The 26,017-nt window shown below is 39.4% G+C and overlaps 1 protein-coding gene and 1 long non-coding RNA gene across 7 annotated transcripts; one reads left to right on the forward strand and one right to left on the reverse strand.

The window, feature by feature from the left end:
- Window positions 1–1,462: 1,462 nt before the first annotated feature.
- Window positions 1,463–24,626, reverse strand: LOC145458786 (uncharacterized). 6 transcript variants are annotated; one of them, XM_080337271.1, is made up of 18 exons: window positions 24,376–24,626; window positions 22,417–22,522; window positions 21,760–21,908; window positions 21,570–21,698; window positions 20,560–20,603; window positions 18,885–18,948; window positions 18,644–18,711; window positions 17,750–17,840; window positions 17,610–17,692; window positions 17,353–17,553; window positions 17,208–17,293; window positions 16,763–17,151; window positions 16,261–16,344; window positions 15,908–15,991; window positions 15,555–15,638; window positions 8,711–8,794; window positions 2,838–2,921; window positions 1,463–2,028 (listed from the first exon to the last, which is right to left on the reverse strand). In XM_080337271.1, exons 1-18 carry the CDS (start codon window positions 24,419–24,421, stop codon window positions 2,024–2,026), a joined length of 1,881 nt encoding a protein of 626 aa, XP_080193397.1. In that variant the 5' UTR covers window positions 24,422–24,626; the 3' UTR covers window positions 1,463–2,023. The 6 variants fall into 6 exon arrangements, 5 of the variants coding, with proteins under 5 accessions (XP_080193397.1, XP_080193398.1, XP_080193399.1 ...); XM_080337272.1 differs by lacking the exon at window positions 15,908–15,991; XM_080337273.1 differs by lacking the exon at window positions 15,555–15,638.
- On the forward strand, window positions 9,736–14,703 carry LOC145458788 (uncharacterized). The gene is made up of 2 exons (XR_013921186.1): window positions 9,736–10,475; window positions 11,162–14,703. It is a non-coding gene; the product is annotated as an uncharacterized LOC145458788 (long non-coding RNA).
- Window positions 24,627–26,017: the final 1,391 nt, after the last annotated feature.

Below are 26,017 nucleotides of genomic sequence, written 5' to 3' on the forward strand. Positions count from 1 at the left end.
GTCATCGTTCGCCTTGTCGAACTTGCATCACAATGCAAAATTCGAGACTGGTTATGAGCAAAGAATGTACAAAGACACGAATTACGAGGCCACTATTTCGTCACCTTGACCTTATCATTACGCAGCGGAAGCCATTTTTACTTCAGGGGCTTGACCGATATTTTGCACTGACAGTTACGAATTGCTACGTCCTCCATTAGGAGGATTTGTCCTTTTTCAGGATTTTGAAAATGTCCGGCGAGGATGCCGAAATGTTTTCCTTTTTGGCAATTCGTACTCCTTTACAGCTTTTAGAGCAAAGATAGGGGATGGATCCGAGTGAAAATGGGCAGAAATGACGTTAAATAGGAAATTCGTGGTTCGAACAAAAGTACATGACTTTTTTACTCTTAACCAACGTGAAGGGTGAAAGAAGAACTGTATTTCTGGAGTTGAGCCGCAAAGTTGACCTTTTTTTTAGTCAACCAACCACAATGTCGAGGAAAATTTACCACAAGTCTGAAAATTTTGCGAGTGTCCTCCTGTCTCGTTTCCAAAATATGGTAGCCCTAATAGGGTTACCATACTTCCGCCTTTAGGAGGATTTGTCCTCCTTTTTCGAGTTTCTAAAATGTCCTCCGAGGACGCTGAAATGTAGGCTACTTCTTTTTGGCAATTCGTCCTACTCTAGAGCTTTTACAGCTAAGATAATAGATAGATTCGAGTGAAAATGGACCTTTTTTATCAGTCAACACCACTAATTTTAAGGAAAAAGTGTTTAGACGGGAGTCGAATAGAAGTGATGACTTATTTTTAGTGTTTTACAGGAATAAATAGCGAAATCGGCTGTTTTCAGTTTTGTCCAAGTAGGCTTACTTTTCTGATTTGGCCAGTGTCCTCCATTCTCGATTCTAAAATCTGGTGTGGTGTGTTCTGGTTACGTTCCTACAATGACTTTCATGAGAGCTGCAGCGGGATAATTCTCTAACGACATGAACTTTGGTGATTCTAATCAAGCAGTAAACGCCGCCGAGTTTGAATGCGGAATAGTGTAATTTTATGAACGAAGATTGGTGCTTCGGTACTTGGCAGCCTTTTTAAACTCAATTTGGAAGGATCATGTAATCCGATATGTAGTACACAGTTATGTATGTTACAGGAATCGAGATTTCGATGAAGCGTCAACAAATGTGAAATCAATTTCGTTCACTACTGTCGCGTGAAGCGGAGTCGGAAGTGTCACTATGAGATTGTAACGTGTGGCAGTCACATGACGATTTTATACAGCCCCAATCGCGATCTGAAGTTGAGTGATTGTTTACGTGGCAATGAATCATATCGATCTCGTAATGATCTGTACCTTCATACCTGGCTCGAGGCTCTTCCTAAACAACGATTCATCGACTTCTGCTATTGAAGCCGCATCGGCCACCAGACTACAGTATAAAACATAGTCAACCATGTCGAAAAAGCTATACGGACACACAAGAAAATAGCTTCATTTATTTAACCACTGTAAATAACTTGCACAAATAGAAAGAAATCAGGAGGTACGGACACGAGGAAAGAAATGCCTCAGTTATCTATGTTCCGTTAATAACTCAGAGAACTTACATAGAAACAAAGAAAATTCTTCACGAGGATATTGCCTCAGTTATTCAATTATTCCTAATAATTCAAAGAACTTGCATACAAACAAACAAAATTCTCGACAGGTATAATGCCTCAGTTATTCAAGTACTGTTAATAACTCGGAAAACTTACATAAATACAAAGAAATCAGGAGGCACGGACACGAGAATAGAAATGCCTCAGTTATTTATGTTCTGTTAATAACCCGGAGAACTTGCATAGAAACAAAGAAAATTCTTCATGAGGATAATGCCTCAGTTATTTAAGTATTCCTAATAACTCAAAAGAACTTGCATAGAAACAAAGAAAATTTATAGGCGGATAATGCCTCAGTTATTCAGGTATTGTAAATAACGCAGTGAACTTCCATAAGAAAATTCTTCATGACTACTGGAAGGCTGAGGGCCGATTTTCATCCTGCAAAGAAAGATTATTATCGTGAAGATGACTTGCCGAATGATATGGTGTATCCAGATATCATCTCTTCGTTCAGACCCTGACCCAGTTATCAACTTTTAGATTTCAACTTTTAGCACCCTAATAAGGTAATTCAAGAATTAACTTTGAATACATGAATGAGTTCTTCTGTGATGCCGTAAATAACATCATTGCGCAAATCTGGCCTTAGACCTGAATGGTTTTGGAAAAGAATGAACCCAACCCAGACAGAGGGTTTTGGCCTACATTCGACTGTAATTTTGGGACAAGCAATTTTCGACTCTCCTATACCCTGAAACCGTTGCTGCAAGACTTGAGGTTCAAATTTGTTTCGGCGTCATGCATAATCAACGATCAACAGTTGTGGTCAATCGGGCTATAATTATTTAGTTGTACTTTTTACAAAGCATTTTCACCGGTAAATATATTTATATTATATTGACCGCCAATCATGTGCACTTATGCACCGATTGAGTTCTGGTACAAATTAGGGATTTGAAAATCATTGATGTAACAATTCGCAGTACAGACCGTGTAATTTGAAATGTGGCGATAGCAGCGGACAAGGTGAAACTATGCTATATGCTCGAGTTCTTAAACTTTTTGAGCGCGGAGGCGGACCCATAGTTTTTTGGGGGGGCTGTATTGACCCCCTATCACATAGATTTCTGTTGAATTGGATCAAAAGTTATTTCATCTAACCTTGGCCCAATTGCGGAACCATTGACATCTGATCTATTTGATATTGAACGACCTACCTGATCATAATTGAAAAATTAGACCTTCACCTGTATGAGTTCTTTTATGCTTGTTCAGATTAGATCGTTGGCTAAATGTGGCCCCACAGATCTCACACTTGAATGGTTTTTCCCCTGAAAAAGCATTGGATTAGAACCCGCATACATATGTAAAATTAACATCCAGTGCCTATGCACACAGTGATACATATATAGGGTTAAAATAGTACATTCATTCATCAAATACATTCATTCCTACACCAGGCAGAAGCGGCTGTAACGGTATTTTCACTTGGACAAAATTATGCCACAATACAATATGAATTAAAAGCTGAAGGATTTTAGCTGGTAAGGAAAGCAGTCATGGAAATAATGCTATCTGAAAGCTAAATCCACAAATCACAATGCTTCGGTGGGTTAGTACGCCCTTATATGAGCTGATTGTCCATTGTTACTGCCTGGAACAGAAAAAGTATGAATCTGTGTATTCTTCAGCAATATGCTTTTTCAGTTAAGCGAGTTTCGAAGCAATCTGTGCAGAAGCCAATGGTAGCCATACCACCCTTTTTCTATAAGCGTGGTAAATTTGTAACAGCAACTTTTTTGCAATCATACAAACTTCATATCGAACTCGACTCAATCAATTTCTAGCTTATTTGCCCTAAAAATCTATTATATTGTACTGATAAATGAACAATTATCAGCAGGCAGTATTTGACTTCAATTTTAAGATTTTCAAAGTGGGGAATTGGGTGGTTCCGATCCAGTAAAACGCCCTGTCTTGATCTCACCAGACGTGGCTCACCTACCACAAGAATAATGATGCCGGCCGAAAATGATAATTTACATTGATACCGTATGTCACGTTATCCCACTGAGATGTGCAATTGTGCATTTATTAGTAAGGCAAATGGATATGCCATCTCCTGCTGGTTGAAAATATGTTGGTGACATCGCATCATGCCGGTAATATGATGAGCAAATGAAATTGCATCTTTGTTTGTCTTCCAGTTGAAAACAATAATAATTATAATATGCATCAGATTATATTTTCATACGATCATGACACATAATTTACATGCGATACTCAACACACATAGAAAGCAATGTAATAACCAGATAGGATGCCAAGACGGCCAGTTGCTACCTTGGGAAATTTGCAGAATTCTCTAACCTCCTCCTTTACTTCACAGCTGGGTACTGATTTGCTTGATAGTATGGTTATTTTGTCACCATATACAAGGGGCAAGGTAATTGGTAATATTAAACACTCGAGACTAGCCATTTGGCAATTACACAGCCTAGTTATCAATTCGGCCACATTATGATGTGACCCCATTGTGACGTCTTTGAACCCACACACCTAACAAAATCATATATGTTTACAAAGCTACCAGAAATTGCTAGCCCTTTCTTGGTGTCCAACCGTGCGATCACGTATTCGGCATCCATCCATAGGCAGGCAGAAGTTGACTAGCCAAGCCAGCTTACCGTATTGTATTGATTATATCATTGCCTTACAACTTTATTAAACACCATCCGCAATTTGCAAAAAAAATCATCCGCACAAACCAACCAAAAATTGTTATACAAAAAAAAATGAAGATACCTAAAAATAGTTTTAGATGTGCAACATCTGGTTCAAGACATCAAGTATCCCTCATTTTGATTTAAACCAGTGCTTTTCAACCTGTGTGACGGTTCGCACCTGTGCGAATGAAAAAAATTGCAGTGCGAATGACGAAGGTGGTGCGAACGGGGCGAATGAAAATCCCGGATGAGTGCGAATGACGAAGGTGGTGCGAATGGTGCGAATGAAAATCCCGGAGGAGTGCGAATGAAATTCGTGAATAATTATTGGTAATTTTTCTGACCTGGAATAATTCAAATAAACCTAATAGGAAATTCAAGGGCAGTTTAACTTCTGTTGGTTCGACACAATTGTAAAAACTTGTTCAACTTACGACGCACCACTAATCGTAGCTCTCACAAGCCGTAGTGAACTAATATATTCGCACTAAAATTATTATGTAACCTAAAGTCTAGTTGGAAGCTTGTGTAGTGGCAGACATACAGCACAGCATATCAGCCCGCCTGAGCCCGCGACAGGCTGAAAAAAATGACCTCAATTTGACTTTCCGCTTTCATTCGCTAAACAATCATCACACTTTCGTAATAACTGTTCGATTAGTGCGAGGCACGAGGATAGTAGTAAATGCCATTTTTAGGCTATATAGTCACATTTGCAAGTTAACCCCTTCAAGGGTTATTAAAGTATGGACCACAACGGGTATAATTTTGAGTCGAGACGGTGCCAGAGATAGGCTATCTGTTAATATGTATGTAATACTTGTTTAATTTATTGCAAAAAATCCTGCGATAGTTTTTACAAATCTAAGGTCACGGTGTTGGGTAGCCTACTGTAGCCAATAAGCGAGAGACGCAGCAAATATGGCTTTATCATGAGAATTCATGATAAGATTTGTCCGACTGGTTTTTCTGGAAAAGGGGTGAAAGACCGTTGAGATGAACTAGTGTAGGGACTAGGGATGTGCAACGAGCGAGTTCAGGTCTATGAGACTCATTCTTTTCGAGGTCAACCCCTTCTGCGCCGGGTCACATGAAGACGTAAAGTTTTGCACAACAATCCGCTGATTAAATGCGGTGCCAAAAACATGAGCGTCGACAAAACCTCGGCCAAAAAAATGACCGATGCTGGATGGCCAAACCATTCGATATGGATATGCTCCGTTGTCGGCACGGAATAGTCCCGTTCTTGCAATCTGAGTAGACAGTAGTAGCCTACAACTGCGACACGCAGAGGAATTTCATTCACCCTAATTTGAAATCGCGGGAGTCAGACATATTTTGTACAGAGCTGTGTTGGATAGAATTGTGGTGTGCGCTAGGGTTATGACTAAAAAAAAATTTTTTTGCCTGTAGCAGGAATTGATGAACATTTTGGTATAAATTAATAAAATTATAATCATTTTGTTCAAATCGAAAAAAATGTCCCGCACAAACTAACATCAATTTTTCGACACTGGTCCAAATATGGAAAAAATTTAAAATTCAAAGATATTCTTTGCTACAAATTTAATCTTCAAATATATGTCCTTTCACACTTATTGCAAAGTTCATTCATCAATTTGACTTCCCTTTCTGTTATTATGTTAGCGCCAGGGACATCTACGATGGACATATCCGACTTTCAATGGGGTTTTGGGGCACTTTATCGCTGCAGGACATTCGACCGCAAAGATAGCAGAAAATAATCTTTGGTATATTCTAGAGCCCGACCGATATTGGATTTTTGGGTCGATACCGATAAAACCAATATCTCACACCTTAGCCGATAACCCCAATACATTCAGCCGATATTCAAAAGAAGTTGGATGTATACATAAGCACATTTTCAAATCTTCAGAGGGCATTTATTTGAACATCTTTACAGCCATTGTTATACTTGAACATGAAATGAACAAGAAAGGCTGCATCTGGGCACCTATAAAGTGTAAGCTATATGAAATATATCAATATTCTCAGTCTAGCAATCAAAGATTATAGTTTTCTGGCTTCCTTCCGCCATGTTGTGACGTCACACGCAAATTGCCGTTAATTTTCCAGCTCCAATGGCCGATACCGATAATTCTTTCAAAGTGAGATATCGTCTCGATATTATCGACGAACCGATAATCGGCCGGGCTCTAGTATATTCCAGCTTTAGACATCTGGTTAGAATACCAGTCTTCCTGACAAGCATTTGCGATAAATAAGCATCTCCAGAGTTATTCTCTATCTGGGGAAGTGGAAGTACGCAATAATGGCCCTTGAGCACCCTCTCGCATTACGTTTATGCCATTTGATCAGTGGTAATCTATAATATCTTCTTTGAAAGAACAGCATGCTCTGCACATGCCATAGATAAACTTAAAATCATCCCTACATCCTCGGTTTTCTAATATTTTCATCTGAAATTCGTGCTTGGTGGATTGCAACTAGTTTTCGTAGTGTTTTACCACATCATCTCCAAATTTGTAGCTGAGAGTTGGATTTCTTGAAGACGTTGGATCGAAGAACTCTAATATATGCTTTAAGAATCGATAATATGATGTTGGCAAGGGATATGAAAACCCATGCTCATTGCATTTCACAATTTCGAAACAACGCCATTCTGCCGTGTACAGATGCTACGGTGTCACATATGATGTATGAGATTTTCAAATTTTCCTGTACATCATATTCTTCTAAGCGGTTTTCTAGACCGCTGAAAATACCAAGAGTTGTTCTACTTTCGCCTTTTCGAACACCCAGTTTGATTTCTGCCAGACAAATTGAAATTATACGATATATACAGTCTACATCTAAAATCGGAATTAATAATTATTTATTAATTATTTAATATTGACTGTAAACAAGAAAACGATAGAAATAATTCCATATGGGCGATCAAAATGTACCAAAATACTATTTTAAATCTTCGCAATTGGATTTGGGTCCGTTAAATTCAAATCAGTCGATAAATAAATTATATAGTCTGTATCTACAAAAGAAAGCCTATCCTCCATACAGTGAAAACTGGAAAATTTTTGTGCGGGAGGTTTTTGTTCAAACAGTATTAACTTTTGTGAGTTTTGAAATCAGGACACAAAAGCTCATCATTTGTGACTACAGGACACACAAAATTTTGAATTTTTTTTTCTAGTCATAACCCTAGTGTGCGCGTTCTGTATGTCATGCATGTCCGTAAAATCGCAGCATACTGCTACTGTAATATTAAAAATGAATTCCTTTTCATGGGTGAGGGAGGTTCGGGTCGCGAGATGCCACAAAAACTCAGATTTTGGTGGTATGCTAAAAAGCTGCTTTAACGTTAATAAACTGTTACGAATTCTCAAGTTAGATTGATCTAAAGAGCAGAACACACAGCAGTATCGTGAGTTATTTGCTCTTCCCCCATACTGGCGAGACAGAAAATGGGAAATCGAAAAAAAAAGTAGTGGCAACCTATCATAAGGTAGCGAGCTCTAATGTGCCCACTCTCATTGATCGTTTGGACCTTATTTTATAAGACATAAGGCAAAAGACTCAACACAAACAAGTGGGTTTTTCACCCTTCCGACATACTGGAGCCCACTAGACCTTTTTGTCAGCTCTCAAACTCGATTTCTTCCAGCAAGCATTTTTCACTCGTGAAAAACACGCTGTATTTTGGATAGGAGGCCAGAACAGATTTTAAGACCTGGCCGTCCAAGCACTGGTAGACGTTCTCGTACAAAACCCAACGACTTGTTAGGCCGAGAACGGTTTTAGTGAAATAGTTGAAATCAAAACGAGCGAAAATTGTAGCCTTTTTAATGAGACACTTAATTGCTTACGATACCTGGTAGCCAATTTGTTGTACAAACAAATGTTGTATTTCATCTTCTTTTTGTATAACAATTTTCGGTTAGTTTGTGCGAATGAAATATATTTTACAAAAAAAGTGCGAATGAAGCTCGAAAAGGTTGAAAAGCACTGATTTAAACTATAGCTCACTAAAACCCTTTTCGGCCAAATAAATTGCTGAGTATTGTACAAAAACATCTAGTGCTTGGATACCAGGTCAATATCAAAACCATTTAGCAGTCCTCTCCAAAATGCAGCGTATTTTCTGCGAGTGAAAAATGCTTTCTGGCAGAAATCCTTTTGTAAGAGATACAAAGGCTCCAGTTCGTCGAAGGGGTAATAAACTCACACATTTGATTTGATCCTCCTGCTTGATGGCTTGGAAAATAAGCTCCAAAACAATCAAGGAGACTGACCACATCAGAGTTTGCTACCTGACGATACGCTGCTCCGAATTGTGTTGTGTTTTCTTTTTTCAATTTCCCATTTTCTGTCTTGCTAGTAAATGAGATCAACAAAGAAAACTTGAACTTCACCTGTATGAGTTCTCTTATGCAACTTGATATGACCTGCTTGTCTAAATCGGGCCCCACAGATATCACACTTGAATGGCTTTTCACCTGGAAAAGCTGGGATTAGAGAACTGAACAGTGGACACGTTACGTTGATAATCAAGGGAATGAAAATATTAGCAATGATATTACTAATTCTATCACTCGGGACAAAATACGAGTCTCTTTTCCTATATCCTAGAATATTGAGCCTGTTTGCAGCAATATTAAAGCAGAGGAAAAGCGAATTATATTCGGAGGGGCCACTCACACAATTTCATGAATACCAGATAATAGAAGTTTGGATTCACATTATTGCAGTAGATGTCTGCTGCACATCGATTTGCAGCACCATCTGTGCATACTTTGCTTTTGCGTCAAGGGGAATATTGACCGAAGCACGTATCCTTGCGTCACAAAATACAATCGGTTCACTTGTACATAAACTGAGGTACCGTCACATAGACGCTAAATTCAGTGTAGAACTTATGTTCAGTTGCCCCATCGCTGACTTCCAGCTCATTTCATTATAACTTCAACTAAATATCAAAATTTGGATAACAATGTCTAATTTTTATAGGATAAAATGATCCGCACTTTTCTAAGACCTAAAATTGCTTGAGCAAATTTCTGTGGCTCCTTCGATATGAGCGTAGCCACAAGTATGCTCTAGGCCAGTGGTTCTCAACCTTTTTCACCTCGCGGACCGGTAAAATTTCAAAAAATGTCTGGCGGACCGGTGGACTTTCAAAAATTGAAAGGAAGCCAAAATGTAAAGTATGCAATCGTTTGATGCAATTATATGGTGCTGGAGAGTGATATTTATAGGGTTTTTATCATAATTAATTATATTCATGATGGCATCCATGTGATTTTATTGTACTTCGTCTGTTGTGTCGAGGTAAAATTGCCTTGTACAGTTTTTCGCGAAAAGGCCGTGGGTTTAACCGACCACGCAAACTCGAATAGTCCACCCCAAAAACGTTGGTCTTGAACGACCACAGGGCGATAAGCCAAACTACTGGGGGCTTCATCCCAGACTACACAGTTGGGTGGGTGTTTTCACCTGTACTTGTGAGCTATTGGGTTGGGGTAAGTAGACGTTTCCTTTAGATGAAGATCTCGTGTAATGGGAATGGACATGTTTAGCAGGTATGAAAAAGTCATCAAACACAGGAGGCAGACTATTGGAAAAATATTTGTGAACAACTTTTGATACTTCGAAGCGATACAGTTCATCAACTCGCAAAATTCGATGCTTACGGTAGTAAGGCGATAAATTGGTACGTAAAGGTACAGATGAGATCAGCCGTATCGCACGGTTTTGCAGGGTTCGAATTCTGCACAAAAATGTTTTACATGCATTTCCCCATACTACGATTCCATACTGCAGATGCGAGTGGAAAAGAGAGAAGTAGATGGTTCGTAGTACTGATCTGGAAACCAAAGATTGGAGACGGGTCATTATTCCCACACACCGAGCTAGTTTTGATATTGTGCATTCAATATGCTGCTTCCAAGACAATTTGGAATCAATGGTGACGCCGAGATATTTTGCTGAGTCACATATTGAGATTTGTTTATGATTGATGTTCACAGTGAAATTATGACTGGCATTATTTAAAACGAGCATCTCGGTCTTATCTGCATTCAAACTTAGTTTGTTTGCTTGCAGCCATCTCGACACTTTTGGGAGTTCCCTATTCACAGATGCATGCAAATCATCGACAGTGTTGGAGGTTATGAAGAGGTGAGTATCATCAGCAAATAGCGTTGTGCGGAATAAAGATGCATTAACAATGTCGTTAATATAAATGAGGAAAAAAGTCGGTCCAAGGACTGAGCCTTGTGGCACTCCACAAGTTATATCTCTGGTAGTCGTTCTTAATGTCCCCAGTTTAACAAATTGTTTGCGGTTTGCCAGGTAGCTTTCAAGTAGAGTTGCTGCAATACCCCTGATTCCATAGTGTTGTAGCTTGTATCTTAAGATTCTGTGGTTAACTGTGTCGAAAGCTTTGCGGAGATCGATAAAAATGCTGCAGCCACTTTCTTTTTGCTTGATGGTTTTGTAATAGTCCGTTACAATTGATAGTATTGCATGGTTGGTGTTGTGGTTGGATCTGAATCCATGCTGAGTCGGAGACAGTACTGCATTCAATTCAAAAAAGTTCTCAAGTCGGCAGTCAATCAGTTTCTCAAAAACCGTGGCAAGATTTGGCAAAACAGATATTGGTCGGTAGTTAGAAATTAGCTTTTTACAGCCTTTCTTAAACACTGGCATTACTCTGGCAGTTTTCAGTGCATCTGGGAAAATGCCTAGACGTATCGACTCATTAAAGAAAATGCATATAACATCACCAATAATATTAAAGACTAGCTTCAGAAAGTGAGTTGGGATGAGATCGGGTCCTACTGCTTTGTTACTTTTCATTTCAGATAATACGATCGCAACTTCTCCTTGACTTGTCGGCTCAAGAAAAATGGATTTCTGAGGACCAGGACTCAAGTACGAGAGAAAGTCATCGGAGGAGTTTGGTATTGAAGCTGCAAGATCCGGACCAATGTTGCAAAAATACTGATTGAACTTTTCTGCTACTGCAAGCTGGTCTTTGATGATGCTGCCATTCTCGAGTAGCTGGATGTCATCAGTACTCTTGGGAGCATTACCTTTAGTTAGGTTGATAATTTCTCCAATGGTTTTCCATGTGTTCTTGGGATCTTTGGAGCACTCTTCGAATCTTTTTTGGAAGTATGCTTTTTTGGCATTTTCTTTCATATGCGTCACTTGGTTTGCATATTTTTTGTACACTTTTTTGCCTTCGATGGTGCCTTGCAGATAGTAGTGCAATCCAAGATTACGCAGAGTGTGATGCCGGGTACATCGAATTAGCAAGGGATATTGGTCGCTTGCGCTACAGCAACTTAAATTTAAGGGATCCGAGCCCTTAACCCTGGGTACGCCACTGCCTTGACCTCTCAAATACATGTTTATGCTGCCACGAGAATAATGATTGTGGCCGTTAAGAAAATTTACTAACAAGATGCTGCAATATCGATAAAATTAAGTACAAAATTAAAAATCTGTCAAAGAGCCATATCTTATAACCAAAAGAGCCATAGGTTCTCGACCACTGCTATAAATCATGCGTATTTCTTGGAGAAGGGCACCTAATAAGCAAGACATTTAGTGAGACTAAATTGCGCAGTGCGCAAAAGAAATTGAAAATTGTTGTAAATACTTTCAAAAAAGTATGCCATGATTTCTGTTCATTTGCAAAATAATTTTGGGCCCCTTTCAAGCTCGGCCCCTCTCTAATTGGGAGGTTTGGGGTGCCCCAGTTACGGTCCAGCACGAAATGAATGAATCGAAAACAAATGATCGTGGAAACTGCGATGTTTAGCGATGAGTCAGCTCTTATCTGTTCTGTACAAGTCGCTCGCATGTCGTTAAATGACACGTCTTGAACTTCAAGTCAAATCGAACATGTTCCAGCACTAATGTAGGGTTACCATATTTTGGAAATCTGAAAAGAGGACATACACAATACTGGAGTAAAATCCGAAAAAATGCTAAATTTTCCCGACTTCGTTGTTAGTTGACTAAAAGATAATTAAAAAGGTCATTTTTTCGACTCGGCTTCAGAAATTCACACTTTTGTTGAATTCTCCGTTCGTTAACTAAAAAAAGGTCAACTAAGCTCCAGAAATAGCCGCCGGAGCGTTACTTCAGTGCTGATTTACTGTATCTCACTCGAATTTAACCCTATACTAAACCAAAACTGTCAAAAAAGAGGACATTTGGGCGTCCTCCGAGGAGACTTTCCAAAAGGTCAAAACAGAGGACAAATCCACTTGAAAGAGGATGTATGGTAACCCTACCTACCCTAATGTTACCTCACGAAGTTCTGAATCAGTTAAAAATTTTATGTTTTATTTATTTTATCAATGGACAAGCCTTTAACATTGCATCTTGAAATTAAGGTATAAAATCGTAATACACCTGGCGGACCGGCAGCATTGTCGGTCCGCGGACCGGCGGTTGAGAACCACTGCTCTAGGCGGCCTCTGAATTGAGGAGAAAAATCTCTTTGGAAATATCCGTAGAACAACATATTGTCTATCTCAGACTATGGATAACTAACCCAAGGATAGATGCTAAACACGTGACTGCAATGTCAGACAACCAGAGAGGACCGGAAATCGGCATTGTTGCGAACAATCGGAGCGACGCAATAGGTCACTGTATTGCTGCGCAGCCATTGTTCAAAATAATGTCAAGTTCCTACTTCAAAACAAAGGGAAGTTGCGGTGCCCTGACCATATATATAAATATTTTAAAAATCATTGCAACAGTAGCTTTTTTATTCAAGACCACTGCTAATAAATTTTGTGCTTGTTATAAAATGACCATATATCAGTAAACTACCAGAAATAGCTAGTGCTCTCAACCGTGAAGTCATGTGTTTTGCATCTATCCGTAGCTTAGTAATCTATAATCAGACACCAAGCGTAGACATCACAGTTACACTTCAATGGTTCTGTAGCCTCATTGCACATTTCCTTGATAATTATTATCAGACACGTATTTGCATTATAAAATGTACCGTAAAAAATTGTCACATTGTGAGTACGCTACATCGTATATTGTATTGGCATAAACCGTTTTCAATGACAGCTACCGTAAACCGGGGTAACTTCGAACAATTTTCAACAATTTCACTTTATATCTTGGAAGAGCTAGAGTGTAGAAGAGGCACGTTTTGAGTTTTTCAGGGGTTATGGAGCAAAGATTAGAATTAACTAATCCAAAATCTTCATCGTCATAAATAAGTACCTTATTTTTGTAAATTACCCGTGTCCAAAGTTACTCCGGCATGTGGGGTAACATTGGACAATGTAGTTTTTTGTATGTCTTTACACTTCATTGTTTATGAAACCTCCTAAATAAGGCCTATTTGGTAAGAGTTAATGAGAGTAGTGGCTAAAACTGAAACAAAATAGTATACGTCAGGCATATTGCATGATTTTTTACCCCCTAAAATATGAAAAATTAGGTAGTTTATGAAGGCTAATGCCCCCTAATCTCAATTTCCTCTCATGTCTTCCCGAATTGGTAACACAACATATGGTTATCAGGGGTACCCCACTGGCGGCGGCGGCAGCAATCAACAGCAAACATTAAGCATGTTACCATGATTTATTGCTGATTTCAAAAATTTTACTGCTCTTTAAAAGATGCACTTTCCCTTTCCTATGTCCTCTGATGAATATATTTTGTTGCCATTTACAGTATGCCATATTCAGCAGGCGGATCCTTAAGAGTACTGTAGGTGATAATTTTTTCAAGGTAGCTTACACCCGATTACAATCTCTCCGCTTATTGCATACCAGTTTTTTTGATATTTTGGCAAATTCCTAATTTTTTAACTTTCTCATTCCATTTTAAAAAGCCATGAGGCAGGTCATAACGAATATAGTTGACGATACACCTTGACACAGATGAAGCAGCCACTTTCCAGAGCTCTAAATATCACATTTGAGGGGGTAACTTTGGACATCACATTTTCTTATATTGAGATTACTTATACTAACATTATTGCCAAGATGTATCTGCTGCCAAGTTTTGAATCCATAACTCACATGCTATCTTTGTTTGGTTATAAGAATTTTACCAGCCATAAATTTTGATGAAATTGACCCCTGCCATTAATTTATCAATGTTGGGTCAAATCCACCTTTTATTGAGACTACTTGTGATACTGTTGCCTCATGAAAAAGAATTGGAAATCCAGCGGCAACCCTTTTCCATCAATAACCATTTAAATATTTTACTGCTTAGTGTCCAAAGTTTCCCCGGTTCACGGTACCAATATCAGTGATAGATATAGCTGCCTTCTGCAAGGCGAGCAAGCTTCCCCCCCTGTTTCTCTGACTACTATCAATCTTGTATTTGCATAATAAAATGTACCGATTAGAAATTTCATGTCTCCAAATGTCATCACAAGGGATGGGTGAAACAAGTCAATCATTTGAGATTCATTCATATAATCTTTTATGAATTTTGACTCGCATCAATAGGTCAATTACATTGCTGGCACGATACATGGTATTTTGGTACTGGCATAAATCGTTTTTAAAGACAGCTGGCAATAGAAGTGATATATAAGTGTCATATGAGTTGCGTCAGACAGATTTGCTCAGACGTCCTTTTCAATGTAAACGCATAGCACAGTCACAACTCCTTCCGATCTCATAAGTTTTTACAGTCACACTTAAGGGACGGTTCCCAAGCTCATAGTGACCTGGGTTGCAAATTTTTTTTTGGCCGTGGCCAACTTTCCAGTTTAAAATTGTTCTCTGTGTCTCACTTCTTGTCCTAGAGTCATGGTCCTGTTCAATGAGTGGTAATCACCGGCGCCGATCTGGCTATTTCTCTAAATTATGCTGATTTTTACCTCTATTTATATCTAGCTAGACCTCCAGGGACATGAAATCATGCAAAGCGCGACGAAAACTTTCAAGTTGAATAATTCTCCTCCCACGAAACACCAACGAAATAATTTTGGTTTTTTTGATTACTCAAGCACCAACTTCCAGTTATTACGCCTATATATTTAAAATTATTTTCGTTGCTGTTAGCAGTAAGTGGTCCATGACCCACAGGTTGAGAATCCCTGCCCTAGCCTAAAAACCACAGTGTAACATCAAGCCTGGATTCACGGGCATGAGGTTTCCATCCTGAAAAGATTTCTGGCATGTAAAAAAATTGAACATTGCATGAAATATGTAACGATATTATATTACCGTGATTCGAATATTTGACCTTCACCTGAATGAATTCTCCTGTGGTACAGCAAATTACAACTCATGGTGAATCTAGCTGAACAGATATCACACTTGAATGGTTTTTCACCTGAAAAAGTGATGAAAACCCATCAAAAAAGGTCAATAATCCCTTGGAATGGTGATAACTACAAGCTCCAGTTAGCAATTTTTCACATACTACAATTGTGATCAAGCGCCAACACACCATTTTACAGTCACATTTTCGACTTACTTGCGGCACAGTAGCATTAACCTACTTCTTATATTTTTCGAACAACAATACGGTAACTCGATTTGCTTGGCAAATCATGTGATAGTGCTTTTCGAAATTTTGACATCCAAATATTTGATCTTCACCTGTATGAATTCTCCTGTGGCGAAGCAAAGTACTTCTAAAGGTGAATCTAGCTGAACAAATATCACACTTGAATGGTTTTTCACCTGAAAAGGTAATGAAAAACCATCAAAAAAGGCCAACAATCCCTTGGAATGGTGATAACTACAAGCTCCAGTTAGCAATTTTTCACATAATACAATTGTGATCAAGCGCCAACACACCATTTTACAGTCACATTTTCGACTTACTTGCGGCACAGTAGCATTAACCTACTTCTTATATTTTTCGAACAACAATACGGTAACTCGATTTGCTTGGCAAATCATGTGATAGTGCTTTTCGAAATTTTGACATCCAAATATTTGATCTTCACCTGTATGAATTCTCCTGTGGCGAAGCAAAGTACTTCTAAAGGTGAATCTAGCTGAACAAATATCACACTTTAATGGTTTTTCACCTGAAAAAGCAATGAAAAACCATCAAAAAGGTCAATAATCCCTTGGAATGGTGATAACTACAAGCTCCAGCTAGCAATTTGTCACATAACACAGTAACACACCATTTTACAGTCACATTTTTCGACTTACTTGCGTCCCAGTAGCATTAACCAACTTCTTATATTTTACTAACGACAATGTGGTAACACGTTTTGCCTGGCAAATCATATGATAGACAGTACTTTTCGAAATTTTGGCATAATATAAAGTCGGCATCACCGCTTGCACAGTATGCAGATTTTCTGTGAGCGACGCTCACGTAGATTGTTGACTTTTGTCAGCAACACTAAATAATAGACACATATCTGGCATGATATACAAGTGAGTGACCGAGAGAGCAGAAATAACTCACTCTGGTCATAATTGAATCAAACTGACCTGCAATAGGTCTCTGAGTAGGAGAACGTGCCGATAACTCCTGATCTTCAGTAACTGCACTATGACTTTGAGTGGAAACGTTTGAAGATGACGATTGTCGGCTAGGAGAACAAGAGCTGTCCTTCACATCGGCATGATGAGCTTTTGGAATGTCTAGCATTTCAGTCCTGCACCCGGTTTGTTTTGTTGAAACTTGTTCAGGCAAATCACTATCTTTACAGGTTGGGGAACGGAATTTTGGTTTCAACGCTCCCTGTATACCAAGCTGTGTCGCAAATTGACTGCCGTACCAAACAAACATCTCAGTGTTTGGCTTGATATCGCAGAATGACCGGTAATAAATCTCCCCTCGGTATTGAAAAGCAATGAGATTTTGTTCTTCCTGATACCTGATAGATGACGGTTTAATTAAAATAAATTCTGAAAATCCCTCAATCATTCTAACCTTGCACAATTAATGAACCTCATCCAATTGCTTTTTGAAGCATCACTGCCGTCGATGTAATGTGATAGTTTAAGTTTCTTGTGGACCTGACGCAGAAAATAGTGAAGCAGACTCAGTTCCTACTGTACATAATGTTAGTACCTACTTCCCAAGAATATCCACCGCTGCAGACTTTCATCAAATGCTTGACATCATACCTCCCGACAATGCAGCCTTTGTAAGGCCCAAAGACTGTATTTTTCTTGACAGCAACATCAGCCCACACTCCGTAGCCTGCGTTGTACACTGACGATGGGTCAATACTCAATCCCGGCGGGCAGGTACGTCTCGCATAGTCTTGAGTACCCTGTAACAATGGTTTCAGATTTCGCTAGTCATACCAAAATTTACATCTTCTCCGACCTCTTCTGCATTGGAATCCTTCATGATCGTCAGAGGATGTTCTGGGCAATCGTCAAGGTACGATTTCTGACAATCTTCACAATCTGAATAAAGCAACCATCACTAACCGGAGCCTCGGTGACAGCTCGCAAAAAACTTACAGATGAAATGGTCGTCTTCAGGCAGGTCTGGCTCCGTGTACTGTACAATTGGAGTCGCTCTGGTTCTATACTCTGCGCGGGACGTGGAAACCTGCATTTTGGTTAACATTAGGAGCTGTGTGTGTGCATGTCTGTCTGTTATTCGCAGCGCCTAAGCCGACATGGGTGTATAATTTCAAAGACTACTCTCAAAGTCGCTACAACAGCCCTTATTTCAGGAGTAGGAATTCAATCATTGTACAAGAGAAAATATTTCAACTTGAATCACCAGTTTGTCATCACCTGGATTTGCAAATTACCAGCAAGTTGGAGCTGGAGGACAATCGACTCACTCGCCTCATACTGATGTAAGCGGACGCAATCAGGGAAATACATGTCACTTTGTATGTATGTTCCAGACTCGAAATCAAACCACAGATGCTACATAGCATAGACCAGAGGTCACAAACACGCGGCCCGCCAAAAAATTTTGATATCAGATCAGTCTCTATTATCAATCTGTTAAATTCAAAATATTCATAGTAGCTGAATAATTATATCCCGATAGCTTTTATGATGGCATATCATACATTTGTCCGTCCATATGGTTTCTATATCTCATAATTAATCTATGTCAAGTACAACAACATTTCTATTCAAATAGTTATAAATGTGATGATTCTTTTCGTGCCAGTCCTAAATTGATACAAGAGTAAATCACATTTTGACGATGTGTGTTTACTGTCAGTCTGCTGGATCGGCTCACTTTCAATAGGACAAATTCATTCCCGCCAAATAAGGCCTACTTGGAAAGATATAGAATACCCATATAAATGCTGCGGCCCGCGGCGTCGTCAAAACTGGAAAACTGGCCCGCGAGCACATTTGAGTTTGAGACCTCCGGCATAGACAAACCTTTTTAAAAGCTTCAAACTTTGGCTTCTCTTCAACAACAATTCTCTGGGTTCTTGGCGGTTTCGGCACTGCAATGGAAAATATTGTCAGGCTTTGCTCAATATCAACGACATAATGGCACGGTATGTGGTGATCATTTCAACATCTTTCAATTCATTGAATGAGAATGCATAAGACAGTTTTGAATCCCATTGTGAGCCAGCTCCATGTCAAAGTTTAAATATCTGAAAATTCATGAAACCTTTCTTTCTTTTCATTTTCTGACAAACAATCCGCTTCCCCGACTCCCGGTCTTCACAATATTTCTACAAAACGAAAATTTTCAGAACATGATATGTATTTACGTGAAAATCAGGCGCGTAGCCAGAGGGGGGGTTTCGGGGGTCGGTACCCCCTCCTTTAGAAGCGTGAAACGCCCTTCTTAAACGCGAAACCCCTTTCTTTTGAAATGATCGTTCTGACGCTAATGGTCGGTTGCAATTCAATAAGTCGTATTATCAGTGTTGAGTGCGGCCAATTAGCGAAAGGGCGTGTAGCCAATTAGCGTCCGTGCGCGATGCACTGCACAATGTAACGCGACACGATCATCCGCTGAGATGATTGCGAAATTAGGTCATTCATTGCCGCGTGCTCGGCAATAGTTGCTAGCCTGATTTGTCGCGTCTCCAACAAGCCTAGTTCCGCTGGCTTGAATACTCTCATCTGCTATAGGCCCGGTGTGCACGATATCATCGCTGACCTACACAACCGCATCTGCAAGCGGCCTAGTATACGAAAGATATCGCTAGCCTAACTACCGCGTCTCGGGCCTACCATGCTTTGGCTCATATTTCCCGATGGCTCGGATAAAATGGTCGTTAAGTATATGCTGATTAGCGATTGTGATTAAAGAGTGACATCTCGAAACTGAATTACATCGAATGTGCGCAAACATATGCGACGCGTGCGTACGTACATGCGTAATTGATTTCCGTTAATACTTGAACATAACCATCAATAGCTGTGTGTCATGGCTAAAAAGAGGTAAGGTTTGAACCACCTGAAATCGGCGTCATTATAGCCCGTATTCCATAAAAACTCGTACATTTTGAATTGCGCAAATCGTCGCAGAGGCTATGTAAGACGTAAGACGCATTGCTAAGCGCGCGTATTTAGTTGTTCGACGCATTGATAAGCGCAAGATATCATTGGTTGGCCTACACAATCGCATCTGCAATAGGCCTAATACGAAAGATATATCAATAGATCATCGCTAGCCTAACTCCATCGCTAGCCTAACTATCGCGTCTCGGGCCTAACATGGTTTGGCTCCTATCTCTCGCTGGCTTGGAGACCATGCCGTTGATTGTATGCTGATTAGCGATTGTGATTAAAGAGTGACATCGCGAAACTGAAAGACATCGAATGTCCGTAAACATGTGCGACGCGTGCGTAATATATCTCCGCTAATACTTAAACATAACCATCAGAATATGTGTATCGACTTGAGTTATAAACTAGGACAGGTTTGAAGCACATGAAATCGGCGTCATTATGGCACATATTCCCAAAAATCTCGGACATTTCGACTTGCGCGAATAGTCGACGAGGCTGCGTTGATGAGCGCGCGTTTTCAATTGTTCGACGCTTTGATAAGCGCAGGTATTTAATTGTTGACGGCAGATCAGGGAGTCGTTAATTAACAGTACTTCCGGACTCGTCGACAAACTTATCAAACGCGTATAATCGCGAACACGAGGAGATTGTATAATGTATAATCGTCATTTACGCATGTACTTAACACTAATGAATTGACGCTATATTAAGTAAAGATCGAAACCCCGCCCTTCTATTTTAAAACCCCTTCCTTATTTTTCGGCTGGCTACGCGCCTGGTGACAATCCATCAAAGATATTTTCAAGGTGGCTTTTCCTTACCGAGATGAAGGCCATACGTGCTGCAGTTTGATCAGTCGATATCCCTGAAAAGACATATGGTTATTAGTAGGGCAATTTTTTTTGACATGTCAAAAAAGTCAAAATTAGGTCAAAATTGTAGCGTTAGGTCAAAATTTGTCAAAATTGTTTACAAAGTCAAACATTTTTTGACCTCTGCATTTCGTTTGTATCGTAGATTTTGCGCTGTCGGTGAACTTATCATTTGATATTTTACAGCTTGTAGCCTGCTTTATAGGCCTACCGTTGTAAACGGACCATCGTCTGCTCATTGTGAATCATAAATGGTCAAATGAAACAAATAGTGACATGGTTTTATGGTCAACGTACCGCAATATCCCAGCTGAAGCAAGACTGCTTGGACATTGCATGGTTCTTATATCAAGAAGCGCAAGCTGAAAAATTGTGATATAGACAACATTGTCAGAATGAAGCAACACGGTTTGTCACCAGCAGTGTGCACACAACTTGAGTGTTGTCAGCCAACAAATGCTGCTGTTGAACGTTCTTTCTCCGTTCTTGGCAAGCTACGTAGTAAGGACAGACACTTTCTACCCGAGAATGTAGGAAAGGATCTTTCGTTGTACTACAACAAATTTTAATTATTTCCACCAGAATACGTAATGTAACTACTGGAATTCTTCATAGGGCCAGATTTCGATAAAATACTAGTTTTTCATGTAAAAATCTGTCAGTTTTTGAGCCAAAAACGTTTTTTCAGGCCAATCTACTTTGTAAGGACAGACAGTTCCAACCAGAAATGAAGATAAGTAGTACAATTTTAACATTATATGCGAAAACACCTAATATGCATACGTGAGGTCAAAATTTGGTCAAATTTCAGTTTTTTTAGGTCAAAAAAGGTCAAAATTCAGATTTTTTACGTCAAAATCTTCCGTTTTTTAGGTCAAAAAAAAATTGCCCTAGTTATTAGTTATCTCTGTTGGTAGATGAACTCATTTTATTAGCAAAACATTCCAGTCAGCACAAACCTCTCAGTAAAGTTGGATTACAGCTTCTTTCCGCATCCGAGTCAGTATCGGATGCTTCGATTGGACGACAGTTTTTTCGCGGGAGACCGATTTTCTCTCGAATAATGTCTTCATTTGGGAGCGGCAGATCTAAACCACAGTTGCTTTACAGGCTATTTCCAGTAGCCAAAGAATACCAATCTGCACTTACTTAACCGTAAAGCAAGGGTGAGTTTGTTTTCGATGTTAGAAATTCGCTTCTGATCAAATGGACACAATGATTCAAACTCTCCTCGTTTAAAAAGTTTTCTCAAGTTTACACGTTGGGCTGATGATTGCAGAAGGTTACCAAAATCCAACCTGGAAACAGAAAATGACAATTTATTACTGAAGATTATTTGAAACTTTTATATATCATGCGGAATCCATCATCAGCAGTGTTGAGAACTAGGAATGATTGACCATTTGCAGCAATTAACTACCAAATGGTCACTGCATTACTGGACTACGTTTTCTTTGCAAAAACCGTCATCCTGCTTAATGTAACATATCGTGGCAGTGGTATCAAAGTAGCCTATGTCCAGTTTTCAAATTTTGACGGTCCATTTTTAAAACTGGAAAATTTTTTTTTCTCGATATCTTGGCCATGATTATGTCTGTCTCATGAATTCAAAGTTAATCAGGGCCAATATATGACTTAAAGAAGATGAAAACTTAACGTAAAGTCGATTTTCTCAAAATGTGTAGGATGGACACAAGTCACTTTGATACCACTGCGACGGTATATAGCCGAAAATAGAACAGAGCCGCAGTATCTCAACTACTCGTTCGTAAAGGTTACAAAATATTAGGAATCAGGAATATCTACTTATTGAATTCTTTCACGATATCGCCATCTTCTGAATCAGAGTCTGAACTGGAAGTGTAATCACTGGTCGAGCTATAGTCACTGCAGCTGGATGATTCATCTTTGTCTGATAAGGGAAGAATTAGGAAGTTGGTCCACAAACACTTGGAAAGTGGCTTTGAGCTGACTTTACTGAGTAAATGCTGTCGTATTGGGAAACAGGGGTTTGCGAAAATCTTAACGGTCAAAGCATCCTGATTCAAATAAGTTTACCTACAAGACAACTAATATAGCCACTGCTTAAATCTGATTTACCCATACATAACAGTGAATCCCGACGACGACACGCTTGGATGTAAGCTTGTGTTTCCGAACATTCTAGAGGGCGCTTTTATCTGAGCGATGGGTGTAAAGCAACTATGTCAAAGGGTGAAGCAACACACCACGCTCCCTCAAATGGAGGTCGTACAGATATGCATATGTCAAAGTGGGCACCAGCACCCGCTGGGGGTCACTGACCACGACCTAACATCAATCTCGCCTTCCGCCACATGTCACTTCATTTTGTCGCTTGCTTTTCATATTCTCTGCTTTACTTTTCATTCAGTGTGCATGCCTCTTCTTTACTTCGCCTAGGCCAAGGTGTGTGTCTGATCTCAAAGACTACTCCAAGTTGTTTCGACACCTTCCTATCTTTTCATTGTCTCGCAGTTTTGTGGTGTTTTGAAATGATGGAAATATTAATAAAACAGACTGATTGATTGACTATGAAATGGGCGATTGGCGGGCGCTGGCTACACTACAAAAAAAAATTGGACAAATTTGGTCTCAAATTTAAGAAATGAGGATGATTTGGTCTCATTTTCAACGATTTCAGTCTCACTGATGGTCTCATTTTACCCACTCACCATAAATGCTATTTTCGACTCAGACAACCATATATATATTGATCTGAATAGTACGTGTGAATAGTAAGTGGCATGTACCTTGATAACTATATCTAGTGAATACCTTGTAAACATAGTACAGGATCGTCTCAACACTGCAATTTCTGGTCTCTCTCACCCTTCCCCTCCTACGCTCAGACCCCTAACACTGAAAGGGATGCCCCCAAGGCACTGCTACTATTTTCGATCAATTTCTGGCTTACTTTTGAGACATAAAGTACTTGGTAAGACTAATTGGTCTTTAAGACTTTTTTTTTGTAAAAAATCGATTTGAGACATTGAGACCAAATTTGTCTGATTTTTTTTGTAGTGTATAAATTGAGAGCTACAGTGGCGCTGATACTTGACTTCTCGTGCAAGGGGCTCCAGCAGAAAATGTTTGGGACACACTATGCTAAAGAAACACAATGTAGACTAGTTTCAATAATTTTGCACTAGAAACCAGCTATAAGATTACCAAAGTCTCAAGGATTCCAATAATGTCTACAGATTACAGTAGCGGAGTGGCCTGTAGCTTATAATGAAAAATCATCCAACCCTTTTATCTACCGCCGTAGTATAGTTTATTGAACAATAATTGCAATCAGTATCTTTGCAGCAATGGGCCTACACTCGTTATTACCTCTTGCGCATATTTTGGTCAACTGTAGGCCTATGTATGTTGATGAATTATAAGGCAACACAGAGTTGGAAACTGTTTCTTATATAAAATAGAGTTATATTAATGATCAAGTAAAATGAATGTAGACTGAACAGCTGCTGCATATAGAAGTTGAAGAGCCACCGGCAGAATGAATACCGGTATCGATAACAGTAAACAAATGGCACCACTAGAGCTTGCTTGGTACTTACCCCACCGGTTGTCTGACTAAATATATAAAGACAATTTTTCGCTTTTTCCAGGTTTTGATATATGTTTAATCAATCTCTTGGATTTTTTGCTATATTTTACAAGCCTACCGGTCGACATTCATGGAGTTGTAGGGTATATGAGTTAACAATAATACGAGACGGCAGGAGGTGCGTGACTTACCTTTGACGCCAACTTCGAGCATTTCTGTGGGAATACTTTCGGCCATAGCAGAAGCTTCCAGTGGAGACAAAGCCTATAAGTTTAGCGTCATCATATCATAATAAATAAACACTGCAAGACTTGGCGGGAAACCAGAGGTTGGCATTTCGTGACCGGTTCCGGAGCCGAAGTAAGAGCGGGGCATTATCACTGAACTGAATCAACAAACACTGAATCAACATAACATTATCGATAGGGCATAATTTCGTCGATTTTAATCACTGAGCTATAGTCGGATTACATCCGGCTTTTTAATTTGCTTCGAACATTGGAGTTAGGATTTTTTTAGTGAAATATGGAAAAGAAGGAGGATTTCAGCAGGATTGTTCGGACTCTGAATTGTAAATTCACCTGGCACATATTTTCGAACTCGAAAATCCGGATGGATTCGTGTTCCGAAAATTGAGAATTCAACCATCTCCGTGGAAAACTGTTAGAGATTTCTTGATTGACGAGAAGAGGTGAGCGGATATCTAAATTTCGGAATCAGAAGCCATCCAGCCCTTAGAAATTTAGAATCCGAAAAAACCGCCTGGTGAATTTCAAATTCAGAGTACGACGGGGAAATCGCACTCAAATTATAGTAGTTACTCGATACGGGGTTTTCCGATCACCATGAAGTTTTAAAGCGCACGCTGAAATCTCTCACCTCCAAACCGCACCATCTGAATTTTCTGACACCCGTATCACAAATTTCCAAGCTCGCAATTTCTAGAATTCATTGTGTGTACCGGGGCTGTGCAGGTAAATTCGGTAAATTTTACCACCGACTCCAACTCCGACTCCGAACATTGTCAGCCAGAGATGAGCGGATTTGAAATTTCTATGTCCTAATCCAATCCAAAGCCGAATATTCAAATCCTAATCCGTGTCCTAATCCATAAATTTTGTATATTGCAAGATAGATAGATAGAGAGAGAGAGAGAGAGTCTTTATTTTCCTTCAAAAAACCGACGGCAATGATGATGGTACAGAAAATATGCACGCACACTTAATTTGCACAGTATTCGCTATCAAATAGGAATGATCAATACGACCGTGAAGGTCAACTATAGTCTGAACACGCCAATCCTAATCCTATCCCGATATCAACTTGGAATTCCTCTAAGAAATCCCACATCTTAGGCCTATAATTCTGTAAAAATAAATCATAAAACGCATGAGTGCATAAGTGCATCAAAATACTTTGGTAGAATGAAAAACTTTGTCGCCATTCGCCACATGACATCAATCTCCCGTAAGTCGGTAAATCCAATCCTAATTCTAATCCATTGAAAAAAATCTGAAATCCTAATTCACTCCTAATCCGACAAAGTTTAACAAATCCGGTTCTCACAAATCCTAATCCATGCTCGTCTCTGATACAGATTACAACTCCGATTCCAACTCCCGAGTCGAACCCAACTGAAACGGCCGGCCTCGAGTCCAAATTTCAATGCATTTAGAAAAATGTTCATAAAATCCGAACCACGAGACTTGAACCGACACCCAGTATATCGCTGTAATCGTGAAACAGCCGCCTAACCAACTGAGCTACTCTCAAAGCGAGAGAGAAACAGGTGATGCCCCTATACCAAGAAGTGTTCTCAACTTTTTGAAAATA

The sequence above is a fragment of the Botryllus schlosseri genome, chromosome 16 (genome assembly GCF_051294905.1).
Source record: "Botryllus schlosseri isolate E-star chromosome 16, Bs_hap1, whole genome shotgun sequence".
Taxonomy (NCBI): domain Eukaryota; kingdom Metazoa; phylum Chordata; class Ascidiacea; order Stolidobranchia; family Styelidae; genus Botryllus; species Botryllus schlosseri.

Bases quoted from the DNA above. Each gene is read 5' to 3' on its own strand.
- LOC145458786 (XM_080337271.1), bottom strand. From the start codon at position 24,421: ATGGCCGAAAGTATTCCCACAGAAATGCTCGAAGTTGGCGTCAAAG. The intron at 21,909-22,416 runs GTAGATATTCCT...TTCTGTTTCCAG, and splicing joins ATCGTGAAAGAATTCAATAA to GTTGGATTTTGGTAACCTTC. The intron at 20,604-21,569 runs GTTTGTGCTGAC...ATGTCTTTTCAG, and splicing joins TAATCCAACTTTACTGAGAG to GGATATCGACTGATCAAACT.